Source organism: Myxocyprinus asiaticus, chromosome 49, assembly GCF_019703515.2.
Source record: "Myxocyprinus asiaticus isolate MX2 ecotype Aquarium Trade chromosome 49, UBuf_Myxa_2, whole genome shotgun sequence".
Taxonomy (NCBI): Eukaryota; Metazoa; Chordata; class Actinopteri; order Cypriniformes; family Catostomidae; genus Myxocyprinus; species Myxocyprinus asiaticus.
Window position 1 is genome coordinate 21,908,554 of NC_059392.1, and position 13,916 is coordinate 21,922,469.

The following is a 13,916-nucleotide window of genomic DNA, read 5'->3' on the forward strand; positions in this document are numbered from 1 at the left end:
ACTGTTTCAAAAGTACCGTATAGCCACAAGATGTAAACAATATGCGTTTTAGCATGATTTTATTGTGATAAAATCACTTACTAACCTTTTCTGTGTACAGTTATATAAAAGTTTACAACTTCTTTGCTATGATGACATAACGGCGCTAAACCTAAAACCTTACTGTGAAAAAAGCGACTTAACTACACCGCCAAAACAGAATTTTAATTTAACAGAATTAATGTGCTTTTATAAAATTATAAGCTTCACATTTCTGCCTTTACATCCTTCAAAAATGGACCCAATTCACTTTCATGACTACCTGACTGTAACCCAGTCAGGGTTACAGTTTTGCTTCTTTAAAGAATGATTTGAAATCATTTTTTGTGGTAATCAACATCAGGCCACAAATGCTGTTAATTGAACTTGGGCTTTGTCAAGCCAACATATATAGAGCGCAACAGTCGGGTTCCAGAAGCCAAAATCCATAGCGATTTGATTTTTAACAGTAACTTATAAACCTTTAAAGATAGGCCTACCGTGAGCTCCGAGGTTATTAATTGTTGATATATGCCTCCGTTGAAGTCATCAGTCGGTATTATTTCAACGTTTTTGTTTAAAAATCATGTTTAATAGTGAACTTCCTGATGAAGAACTACACTACCCATGATTCTGAGGGGGAAATCCACCAATCACAGAATCATGGCGAACAAAGTGCACCAAAAGAGCTCTGCAGCGACCGCCCACTTCAATGATGCAAGTTTCCTACGATCTCAAACTACTTGTATATTTATATAGTTAAAATATAGTTTCTATACTTATAGTCAACAACTTTAAATCAATAGTTTTGTATTTTTTCCTAATTTTTTATTTCGATTACGTCAGTCACAATGCTTGGAAATGTTGTTCATTCCCTCAGTATAGTAGAGGGAAGATTGCAATGTTGTGATTCTCCTAGGAGCTGGCTGATTTGGTCCATGGCGTAGAACTTTTTATGAAAGATTTTATGAAATCCGTGTGAAAAAAGTTATGGTTGATAAAGTGGGCGAGCACTGCTGCGCTCAATTGCCCCAAACTCATGCTATTGGTTGAGCAAGAAGGGTTGGGCCATTGGAATAAAGAACAATGTTTTAAAAGCACAACAGAGCCACAGCGTGTAAACTCTTCAGGGAAATCCATCACCTATAAATGGCTCACTTATAGTTTAACATGAAAAATCAACACACTTTAGACTTTAGGTCCAATATACAAGTGCTTTGGCTGGCTGGTCAAAATACTTTTAAACCTTTAATCTATCATTCACTTTTTGTTTTGCCTGTGGTGTTGTATTTGTCAGTAAAATTAGTATATTATCCCATGTGCACTTGTAGATGGCTCCCTGTACAATAGTGTGCCAGACGGATTGTTCCGCAGACCGTCAGAGGGTCAGAGTCTGATCAGCTACCTTTCAGAGCAGGACTTTGGTAGCTGTGCTGACCTGGAAAAGGTAGGTCAAAATTCTGTACAGCTCCCAGTATTGTTCTTATCTGTATATAGTTTCATTTTGACACTCATTAATTCCTCATGGCTGCAGGAAAATGCCCACTTCAGCATCTCTGAGTCGCTGATAGCAGCCATAGAGCTGATGAAGTGTAACATGCGCAGGCCGGTGGAGGACGCAGAGGAAGAGGGTGACAGCGACTCTGAAATCCAGCAGCTCAAACAGAAAATTCGTCTGCGAAGACAGCAGATACGATGCAGCTTACTGCAACCTCCGGCGACCTCTCATGGTGAGACACTTTAATTAATTAATTGATCATTAGTTGTTATTAGTTGTTAGGTCGTTATCACATTTTCATCAAAGTCACAAGTATAGACAAACAACAATATGCTTAAGCTAACAACACACAAACAATTATAATCTTTCATGTCTTTATTGAACATATCCCATTAAACATTCACAGTGCTGTGGAAAAAGTAAGTGAACCCTTGGATTTAATAAGTGGTCGATCCTCCTTTGGTAGCAATAACCTCAACCACGCGTTTCCAGTAGCTGTGGATTAGACCTGCACAACGTTCAGAAGGACTTTTGGACCATTCTTCCTTAAACTGCTTCCGCTCAGCCATATTCTTAGGATGTCTGGTGTGAACGGCTCTCTTGAGGCCATTCCACAGCATCTCTATTGGGTTAAGGTCTGGGCTCTGACTGGGCCACTCACTGGGCTATAAAAGGTGGATTTTCTTTTTTTTGTTTTTTTTAAGCAATTCTGTAGTGGATTTACTTCGATGTTTAGGGTCATTGTTCTGTTACATTATCCAACTTTTGCTGAGCTTCTGCTGGCGCACAGCCACGCTGACATTATCGTGTAGGATGTTTTGGTAAACATGGAAATTAATTTTTCCCTCGATGATGGCAAGCGGTCCAGGCCCTGAAGTAGCAAAGCAGCCCCAAATCATGATGCTCCCTCTACTGTACTTCACCATTGGGATGATGTTTTCACGTTGGTATGCGGTGCCCTTTTTACACCATACATAGTGCTGAGTGTTCTTTCTATACAATTCAACCTTAGTTTCTTCAGTCCACAAAACATTGGTGTCAAGGTGGTCTTTGGCAAACTTCAGGTACGCAACAATGTTTTTGTTGCAAAGCAGCGGCTTCCTTCGTGGTGTTCTGCCATAAACACCATGCCTGTTTAATGTTTTCTGTATAGTAGACTCATGAACAGAGATGTTAACCAGTTCCAATGATTCCTTCAAGTCTTTAGCTGTCACTCAAGGGTTCTTTTTTAACTCACTGAGCATTCTGCTGTGTGCCCTTTGAGTCATCTTGGCTGGACAGCCACTTCTAGGGAGAGTAGCCACAGTATTAAACCTTCACCATTTATAGAACATTTGTCTAACTGTGGACAGATGAATATCTAAGCTCTCGAGATAACTTTGTAACCCTTTCCAGCTTTATGCAAAGCAACGGTTCTTGTTCTTAGATCTTCTGAGATCTCTTTTTTGCGACACATGGTCCACGTCAGCAGGTGCTTCTTGTGAATAACAAACTCAAAATGTTTGAGTGTATTTTATGAGTCAAAGTACATCTAACCCACACCATGTTGTTTTATTAATTGGATGCCAGGTTTGCCAACTCCTTACTCTAATAGCTTTTGTTGACATCATAAGCCTAGGGGTTCATATATTTTTTCCAACCTACAACTGAATGTTTGAATGATGTATTTAGTATGTACAAGAACAATATAATAATTGTGTTATTAGTTAAAACAGATTAGTTTTGTTCATTATTGTAACTTAGATGAAGATCAAACCAGATTTTAAGACAAAACTATACATAAATGCAGGTAATTCCAAAGGGTTTACATAATTTTTCTTGCCACTGTAATACTATTTAGTTTGAACTCTTGATCATTTTCTGAGGGTTAAGCACCTCCTTTCACTGATCATTTATTTAAAATGACTTTTTCAAGAGTTCAGGTCCAATGTTGTACCCTATTCATGGAAAGTGCCATAACAATGTTATCTGTTTCCATAGGCGTCTCATCCATTGACAGCAGCGGCTCGCAGAGGAGCTCTCAGGATTTATTTCATGCCTCTGACTCCGGCTCAGATAGAGAAGTGGAGGATATTGAGCCCAGAGGTAGGACGTTAAGGGAGCGAATAAGTGGAAGATGCATGTTAATGTTCTCTGATTGTGACACCTTGATTCATTCCATATAATCATCCTCATGATTGCCTTAATTACTCATGTCATGTGATGAGAAATGCGTTTCAAATCACATTACCAGTTTCTAATTGTTTACACATTTTTAACTGCTGATTTGTAATTTTGGATCATGGCATTTTTCTTGATTTACGTGTTTGAGAGGAAAGGCACAGAATAGTCATTGCAGGTGCATTTATACAATTATATATTATACAGCATTCACCAGTACATTCAACTTGTGGGTTTTTAAATTCACACAATAGATTCAAATGTGATATATTTCAAAATGTTTAGACTGGGTACTATAGTTAAAAAACATTTATTGGTAACACTTTATATGAAGTCCATATTCATAATGCATTGTAAAGTCATTATAATGCATTCATAATGTCTCATAATACGTCTTATAATATGTTATAACTTCTCATAAATAAGTGTAACTACAGTTATGATACATTATAATACTTCAGTTATTAGTTATACCTAAAAGAGTATAATATTATAACACAAACATCCAGTTTTATCCTCAAAAGTTGTAATGTTATATACAGTATAAATTAGGTTTCATAACATTTTATGTCATAACATAAACAAGTCAGGCTTGTATAATGGAATTTATAGACTAAGGCATAGAATACAATGGAACACACATTCACAATGTAAATTTGAGACAATAAGAAAAGCTCTTGTAAAGCAAGGTTAAAACATATGTAATGTCTTGTAATATCTTTTAACCACATAACAATATCTGATGGTTTTTAATAAAAAAAACATTGCTTTTGTCACTTAAAGAATACCTAATATATATAATAAAAATAGATGTAATACATTATAAATAGATATAATACATCATAGCTTTTACAGATAAAATGTGATATTGGTCATGCTATAATGCAGTATATTCTAAGGTATAACTATGAGTAGGTAAGTATTATAATTGTGGTTAATAATTATTTATATGAGACTTCACACATGCATTATAATGCATTTATAATGTCCTTACAATACTTTATAAATATGGGCTTCATAGAAAGTGTTACCATATTTTTGAAAGTAAGAGTAAGAGCAACCTTTTGATGATATTTAATATATATCTTTATATATTTATTTTTGCCAAACAGCCATTTTTGCAAAGTAGATTAAAAATGTGTAGTGCAAGAGCTAAAATACAGTAAAAATGTAGTTACAGCTTTTAGTTGTAAAACGTTTTGCTAAATGAACACATGAAATGTATGTGTTTACATGTATTAATCTGTACCCAATATAACTGTAATAGTAATAAGCAGAAAAATCTATCTGCTTTGATTTTTTACTAGAACATTTTAAAACATACATACATTTTTTTTTTTACTTGTGATGAACACTTATGATGATGATGCAAAGGAATCATTGAACCAGTGTTTTGAATGTTTCATTAGCCGCATTTCCACTATCGGGCCAGTGCGAGACAGGGTTATCAACTGGTCAGCTGGGGCCAGTAGCTTTAGACATTGAGCTGTGAGACCAAAATCGATTTATAAGCTTACCATCAGGCCATTAGCCCTGCAGCATTGCCCTAAACACGCCCTTAATATGCCACCCTGGTGCCAACGTCACACACCCCACCCAGTTCAAAAGCAAGAAGAAAACTCAAGCTAAGGTAATGAACATGGTGGAGACTGAAGCTGCCATTTGTTTGCTTATTTTGGTCTTTACTTGGTGGAAAGCAAGACCTGACTCAGCGAAACTCCGCCTTTCACAATGACCCTGCCTCAATCCCCAGTTGGCCTTCTCTGGCCCAAGGGTAATCTGCGGGCCAAAGGCGCTTGGCTGTTGGCCCAAGAAAGCCCCAAAGAGCCACGATGAAGCCCCGGAAGTGACAGTGGGAACTCAACTGGCCCTGGCATGCACTTGCCCTCATTTTGCCCAATAGTGGAAACGTGGCTAGTGAAAACTACAGTTTGAAAGAACTGATTTGATTGGATTTCTCAAATCTAAAATCATAAAGACCTCCAAAAAATGTATAAATACAGGTGCACGACCAAAAAATGTCATAGAAAAAACATGCAGTGAAGTCGGAACACTGTTGCTCCCACATTAATTTAATGAGCTCACAAAGAGACAAACAAACAAATGTGGCATTTCGTGCTACATGCTCTTCATCAAACTTCTCAAATCTATCACTCTTTTTAATAATGAGATACGAACTAGAGACCCTTAAAATATATTTCTTAATGCTCTCAAGTTGCGAGACAAGGAGAGGGTGCAAAGCTGGACCACTGCTCTTCTGGAAACAAACTTTAAGAGCATGGCGATATTCATAATGTTGCTTAATTTTATCACCAATATAATCATCACAAAGATATCGTAAATTTCACATTTATCGCCCAACCCTTATGGGATTTCAGATTAAATATGTGGATTTGATTGGATTAGGGTGAAACCAATTAGGCTATGTATTAGTGGTTAATGTTATTTTTCCCTGCCCGCACAGCATTTGTTTAAACAATCGTTTCAGAGTTACTAAATTTCATTGAAAGACTATGATTACAAATGAGAGACCAGTGTGACAATGGACAGGAAAATGACTGTGTACGAATGGATTATGTGGACTTGGGCCTGTCCTCAGTGACGTCTCTGTCTCTCAGATGGCAGTGATGGCCAGTCGCTGCTGGCGGTGTCACGGAACGGCCTGTCCCTGTCGCTCGCATCCCTCTTTTCAGGTATCAGAGACAGACAGGAGGACCAAATGGAAGCCATGTTAACAGTCCCACCCTTAACTGCTTGCATACGTGTCTGATAGACTATTATACAACAGCATGATGTGTTTTTAGTGGTTGTGGGTCAAGATGGGATATGGCTGCTTGATTTTAGCAGATATTTTAGTTTTAGAGCAGCGGGCGATGAATGTTACTACTTTTTCCTTGGCTTTGCTTGTTCACCCACATTCTTCACATCCCATATATTATCATACCCAAGACTGTGCATTTATAAGCCTTTTGTCAGCCTTGTTGTACCTTTTATGTGCTTTATTTTTGGTGTTGCCTACTAATACCACAATCTTTAGCACTGCTTCCTGCATTATTATAGGTGTGACTTCAAAGCATTGAAAAATGACTGTGATCCTCTTTAATTGCATAATTATCTTTATATATTAATTATTAGGAATACAGTTTTTTTTTTTATCTTGCCTTAATTCTTTCCTTATGCCATGAATCACATCTCCATCTTCAAAGGGACACAGTTTCACTAGCCAATTAAAGCCAGTTTAGCTTTTTTGCTTTTGAGTCAGGCCTTACTTTAAACATAAGTGCACATTAACAATGAGCACTATATACACCAGGTTTGTGTGCCATTCAGAATTGAGTGCCTTTTGGATTTCAATGCAGTTCCTAAATTTGAATTGAGGTAGCAAACAGGATGCTGAATTGAAAGTTGAATTGAAATTTAAGGCAGTGAAAATGGAATGGAATGAAATGTAAGTGCAGTTTTTAATAATAGTACATTACATTTTTTTTTTTTAGCATGAATTACTTATATACAGTTGTGCTCAAAAGTTTGCATACCCTTGGAGAATTGGTAATATATGTACCATTTTTAAAGAAAACATGAATGAGCAGGCAAAACACATTTATTTTATTTCTTATGGGATTCATATTCAACTGTAGATTATAACAGAATGGCACAATCATAAAACAAAACATGGCAACAAAGAAAAAAATAAAATGACCCCTGTTCAGAAGTCTGCATACCCTTAGTTCTTAATACTGTGTATTGCCCCCTTTAGCATCAGTGACATCATGCAGTCTTTTGTAATAGTTGTCTGAGGCCCCAAATTCTTGCAGGTGTTTTCTTGCTCTATTTTCATCTTGTCACTCCAAATTACAGTGTGCCAGAAGCTGTGAGGCATGTCAAGGTGTTGTCGGGCATATTGTAACTGGGCTTTTTTGTGGCATTGGCGCAGTAAAGGCTTCTTTCTGGCAACTCGACCATGCAGCTCATTTTTGTTCAAGTATTGTCATATTGTGCTCCTTGAGACAACCACAACGTCTTTTTCCAGAGCAGCTTGTATTTCTCCTGAGGTTACCTGTGGGATTTTCTTTGTATCCTGAACAATTCTTCTGGCAGTTGTGGCTGAAATCTTTCTTGGTCTATATCCTTTTCCATCTTTATAAAGTTCCATTACCTTGTTACGCAGGTCTTTTGACAGTTCTTTTCTGCTCCCCATGGCTCAGTATCTAGCCTGCTCAGTGCATCCATGTGAAAGCTAACAAACTCATTGACTATTTATACACAGACACTAATTGCAATTTAAAAAGCCACAGGTGTGGGAAATTAACCTTTAATTGCCATTTAAACCTGTGTGTGTCACCTTGTGTGTCTGTAACGAGGCCAAACATTCAAGGGTAAGTAAACTTTTGATCAGGGCCATTTGGGTGATTTCTGTTATCATTATGATTTAAAAAAGGAGCCAAACAACTATGTGATAATAAATGGCTTCATATGATTACTGTCCTTAAATAAAAGACAGTTTTTTTTTTTACATGTTATTAAAATACATGTTATTATGCACACAACATAAGGGATATTTCCAGAAACATGACATTAATAAATAATCTTTAAAAAAGAAATTTCTTCTATAGCAATTTGTATTTATATTTACACTCACCGGCCACTTTATTTTGTACACCTGTACACCTAATTATTCATGCGTTTATGCGCAATGCATAAAATCATGCAGATATGGGTCAGGAGCTTCAGTTAATGTTCACATCAACCATCAGAATGGGGAAAAAATGTGATCTCAGTGATTTGGACCATGGCATGATTGTTGGTGCCAGACGGGCGGGTTTGAGTATTTCTGTAACTGCTGATCTCCTGGGATTTTCACACACAACAGTCTTTACTCAGAATTTACTCAGAATGGTGCCAAAAACAAAAACATCCAGTGAGTAGCAGTTCTGCGGATGGAAATGCCTTGTTGATGAGACTGGTTTGAGCTGACAGAAAGGCTACGGTAACTCAGATAACTACTCTGTACAATTATAGTGAGCAGAATATAATCTCAGAATGGACAACACGTCGAATCTTGAGGCGGATGTGCTACAACAGTAGAAGAAGTTTCCACTTCTGTCAGCCAAGAACAGTGAGCTGAAGCTGCCTTTTCACTGTCTCCGACATTCACATATGACTGCCCCTAGTAGCAGTCATGACTTTGCTCGCAATGGATTTTATTCATTAAGGGAGGAGCTACCAAAGTTTTACCTCAGAATGACATTACTGTGTGGGATTTTGTTGAGCAAATGAATTAATTCATTAAAATTCAGGGTTAGTATTCACTCAGCATTTATTATTACTTTTTATTTTTATCATTATTACTGTTTTTATAGTTAATATTATGTTAATTAACAGCAACAACAAACATAATTCAGCAAATATAGGAAGCAGAAATTCATAGATTTCATTTGAAATATATAGGTTTTGTGTGTGCAGAAATAAATGACACTCATATTTAATCACATTTACTGTAATAAAAAAGCTTTTTGTGATATATTTGCAACGTAACAATAATTTTTTACTTCTACATTCATAATTGTCCAAAATACAGAAGTAGCAGGCATTTAGAATAAAGTTTAGGACAAAACCCGTTGATATTTCTCACTTCATACTGATAGTTTTGCAGGAATATATCACTTCCAGTCGGGTGGTTGCATACGGTCTAGTCGCATGAGTTTAAATATTTCAATGCAACCGAAGCTCAAATCGGATCCAAAAATGTTGCATCCGGAAACACAGCCTCCGTGCGACTCTCCATTGGAAATGAATGACTTCCAGTCTATCGTCTGTAATTTGTTGGATGCAGTGAAAAGGCGGCTCTAGGCTGCAGTGGGCCTACCATCTGTGTACCTCAGCAGAAATCGAGATTCATCAGACCAGGCTATGTATTTCTAGTATTTAACTGTCCAGTTTTGGTGAGCCTGTGCCCACTGCAGCCTCAGCTTTTAGTTCTTGGCTGACAGAAGTGGAACCCGATGTGGTCTTCTGCTGTTGTAGCCCTGTCTGCTATGCATTCTGAGATGCTATTCTGCTCACTGCAATTGTACAGAGTGTTTATCTGAGTTACCGTAGCCTTTCTGTCAGCTCAAACTAGTCTGGCCATTCTCCATTGACCCCTCTCATCAACAAGGCATTTCCCCATTAAAAGAGAAATAGGTCTCATCATCTGATACAAATTTATGTAATAAATAGGCATAATTAGTCATAAATTAATTTATTTGTGATAAATAATCATTAATTATCAGACAATTAATGTTTTGTTGCAAAACTTACTAATGGACTAATTAAATTCCTGTGTTGAATTTCTTTAAATTCCTCTTCCTGTCATTCCATTTCAACATCCTGTGGGTGTGGCAAATTCAATGCAAATGCACACTCATGAATTGAAAAGGAGACAATTCTTACATTTTTAATTTGCCTATATATAACCCTATATACACTATATACAGTACTACATGTATGTGCTCTATACACACTATATACCATTAAATACACACAGGCTTAAATATTCATCAAACTTTCATTTTTGGTGCTATCACATACACTACATTATTGTGTCATGCAGTGGTCAACCGATATGGGTTTTTCAGTGGCCTATAGTGATGGTTTATGTAATTCAAATTGGTATATTTAGTTTTGAAATTATACAATTGAATGATACCATACACATGCACAAAATTTGTTGAAATAACTCAAAACGTAACCCACTATTGGGTATATACTGTATAATAATATTCAGTTAAAACAGAAAAATGAAGTATCCCTTAATAGATTGTGAAACTGGCATAATGCAGAGCTAACAATTAATCCACCAAGTCAGGGCCATTGACAATTTCAAAATGGCACATTTTCTCTGATTAAACAGCCTGGGCAGCTTTTCCCAAAAGCATCGCAAACCCAAGTGGATCATAGAAACCATTGGCGCCAATGGTCTCTACGATCAACTTAAGCTTGCCATGGTTTTGGTAAATGCAGCCCTCTAGTATGCAGCTATTTCTATAGATGTTAATGGACCATTAACTGTTTCCTCTCATTTGATTCAGATGCAGATATCAAACGCAGTGTGACATGTAGCAGTAGATCCTTCCTTAGCTCAGAGTCCATGTAAGTACTGTTGAAATCAGCCTGATACATGGATGTATAGAGACAATACAGCATTTTTATTGTTCTTTTGTTTGGATATCATTGTCAGATCTTATTGTGCTCATACGGTCCAATTGTTTATTATTTGTGGTGATTGCTAAGGCGATTACTGTTGCTTATATTTAATGTAAGAGATTTGAACAAACCCCTAAACCTAATTATTAAACATCAGCACGTAACTCATCCTGCACGTTTGTGCTATGGACATGGATTATACTTCAAATCGTGTGGCTTGTTGGGGAGAGGTGTGCTTTTACTTTTCTTAGCGGCTGGTATTACTTTTTCTCCTGGTGGTGATAAAATGGCCAAAAAAACAAAACAAAACAAAAACCCATAGATTTTCATTGAAGGAGGATCCTGAGCCATATCTAGAGACCAGAATATCTTAGAATATAAATAGAAAACAGCTTTTTTTGGCACATGGGCCAGTAGGCAATCACCCAGAACACCTAAGAAACTTCATAGCAACACCCTGGCCACAACCCACAACACCCTAGCATGGTGGAATCGAGTTTTGCACAGGCAAGTGCCACTCGTATTTTCTTTAGACAGTTCCCAATGTTATAGGAACCTGAATTTTGTTCTACCGTTGAACATCGTTTTTTGCTGAAACTTTCCAAAATACTGGTGAATTACAGTATTAATTCTCTGCACAGCTCTCCATCCATGCTACCGTCCAACTCGGCAGAATCTGTGGCCATGGGTCTCCTCAGACAGTTTGAGGGCATGCAGCTGCCTGCCGCTTCAGAACTGGACTGGCTGGTTCCAGAACAGGATGCTCCTCAAAAGGTACCAACACTCCTGTATTTGCATCTTTAAGCTTGAAACATACTCTGCACAAGTAAATGGACGCAAAAGCTTCTAGCTACGCAGTCTTGATTTCATACTTAAATGTGGCAGTGTTCAGTTCATTTGTGTTGCATTCTCAGCATTGCCACAAGGGGGCGCTATAGCAGACATAAGCATGAACTGTCTTACTGAGCAAGTTAGATCTTAAAAACAGCTTGTAAACATCTGGTTTAATAGCAGACAATTAAAGTCAACTCTATTGCCCCCTTGAGGTCTTTGTCCGTCACAGTAACGCAAGAACGCAAATTAAGTAAATTCAGTGGGACAGCGCTCTTACAACGCATGCTCTTCTGCGTTTGCATACTTCTGTAGAGTATGTTTCTGGCTTAGTCGACAACTGTTGTAGGTTTTTTAATTATCGATGCTGATAATCTAAAAATGGACAAACATCTTTCTATATTTTGGTATATCATTAATCCTTTTATTTTGATACAGATTAAGAAATATCTGCATTAATGCAACCAATTTGACCATTGCTTTGTTTTTTTATTTTTTTTAAAGCTTCTTCCAATACCAGATTCTCTTCCTATATCACCTGATGATGGCGAACATGCAGACATTTACAAACTACGCATCCGAGTTCGTGGAAATCTGGAGTGGGCTCCTCCGAGACCACAGATCATCTTCAACATTCACCCTCCTCCAAAGTGAGACCTTCACCGTTCATGTGTTTTCATATTCGGGCTCGAACATTTTTCTCATTTTCTCATTCACAATTTTCTATAACTTGTCTTTTGTATTCGTCCAAACAGGAGGAAAGTTGTGGTGGCTAAGCAGAACTACCGCTGTGCTGGCTGCGGGATTCGCATTGATCCAGGTACAAAACACAAAGAGATTCAGTATGTAGGGGACAATATACAGTCATCCAGTCATTATCGAAAAATAAACATTGACAAATCCTGAAACAGAGTATCTGACTGTATCTTATTTCACTTATTGCACGGCTACTTTACCAGAATAAACGAATACATGGACATGAAATATCGAATTGACTTAATTGCATTAACTCTCTTGTAGATTAGTTTATAGTAAATCAATCCTCGTTCTGTATCAACTCAACTAGAGGTTGAGAAATATGGTTTCTGAGCATTTTTTTTTTTTACTGGTAAAAGAATAACATAAATGATTATGAAAGCCAAAAAAATTTAATGTTGTGGATCCATATTAACTGAGTTGTCCAGTTATTTTGATGATTTTGGAGCCAACCTACAGGTCAAAAAAATGACCTAAAATCAGTTAATTTTTTATGAGTTTGGGATTTGTATGATTTACGGTCTGACACTTTACTCCCAGACACTTTAAATACAGTAGGGTTCCAGCATCTTTGGTTCTTGGATCCCTAATGATGCATTCCAGAGCTTTGCAGATCCAAAAACTAGACATACGTATGTATTGCACAAACTGAGCATCCACATGTGTCGCTTATTCTTAAAAATAGTGTCATTTAGGACTTTATTTGTACTTCAGACCTTTGTTGGACAAGAAAAACTAGCTTCATGCCATGTGACCTACATGTGGTTTTCAACCATTAAAAATAGGTCAAATTTATAAATGTACGGATGAAGCCACATTGAGAATATCATATCTCTAGGGTTTAACCATATATGACCTTAACAATGAAGATACAAAAAGGAAAGTTTGTTCTGAACAGGAATCTAAAGGGATGTTTAAGATATCTTTAATACGTCTAGAGTTATAGGCAATCCAACTTTAGGAAAACAACACAAAAAAGTGTTTTTCTCCCATTTGTCGACTCGCACCATTGCCATATTATGCAACAAATGGTGCTGAAGTCAACTGATTTTAGTAATAGACCTTCCTATCTCTGTGTAAAAATAAAACAATGATGCTGCCACCTTTCTAAGATCATTTTTTTTGACCTGTAGTCTTGCTAAATGAAATGACCCTTAAAGTTTCCGCTAAGAAAATTATCCCGTTGCAGCGTAGAAAGCAATGAGTCTAGCAATGAATGCACCTAAAGATAAACAATTTATCAGTTTTACAGCATTAATTTATATATTATTATTAATCAAAGTTACTTTTTCTATAGTCTAGTTAGCTAGCATATTTAGCTAAAATGTAACATCTCTTTTCTCATCCAGCTCTTTGTGTCTCCTACCAGTTCCCTGTTCTTCTGAGTGATGTTTTAGTTTTTCTCTTTAACTGGCCACTTTTGTACTTATAGCCATCTTATCAAAGGTTTTATGCACACCATACAGTA

At 37.0% G+C, this 13,916-nt stretch overlaps 1 protein-coding gene across 5 annotated transcripts in view; it reads left to right on the forward strand.

Annotated features, from left to right (window-relative positions):
- Positions 1-13,916, forward strand: part of LOC127438443 (run domain Beclin-1-interacting and cysteine-rich domain-containing protein-like) — a 43,584-nt gene that overhangs the window by 16,724 nt on the left and 12,944 nt on the right. For 4 of the 5 annotated variants that reach the window (XM_051694036.1, XM_051694039.1, XM_051694041.1 and 1 more), the window contains 8 exons: positions 1,350-1,465; positions 1,553-1,748; positions 3,497-3,601; positions 6,295-6,369; positions 10,747-10,807; positions 11,503-11,635; positions 12,197-12,342; positions 12,448-12,512. In XM_051694036.1, coding sequence (XP_051549996.1) covers positions 1,350-1,465; positions 1,553-1,748; positions 3,497-3,601; positions 6,295-6,369; positions 10,747-10,807; positions 11,503-11,635; positions 12,197-12,342; positions 12,448-12,512 — 897 coding nt within the window. The remainder of the gene's footprint in view (positions 1-1,349; positions 1,466-1,552; positions 1,749-3,496; positions 3,602-6,294; positions 6,370-10,746; positions 10,808-11,502; positions 11,636-12,196; positions 12,343-12,447; positions 12,513-13,916) is intronic. The other variant, XM_051694038.1, reaches the window with a different exon arrangement.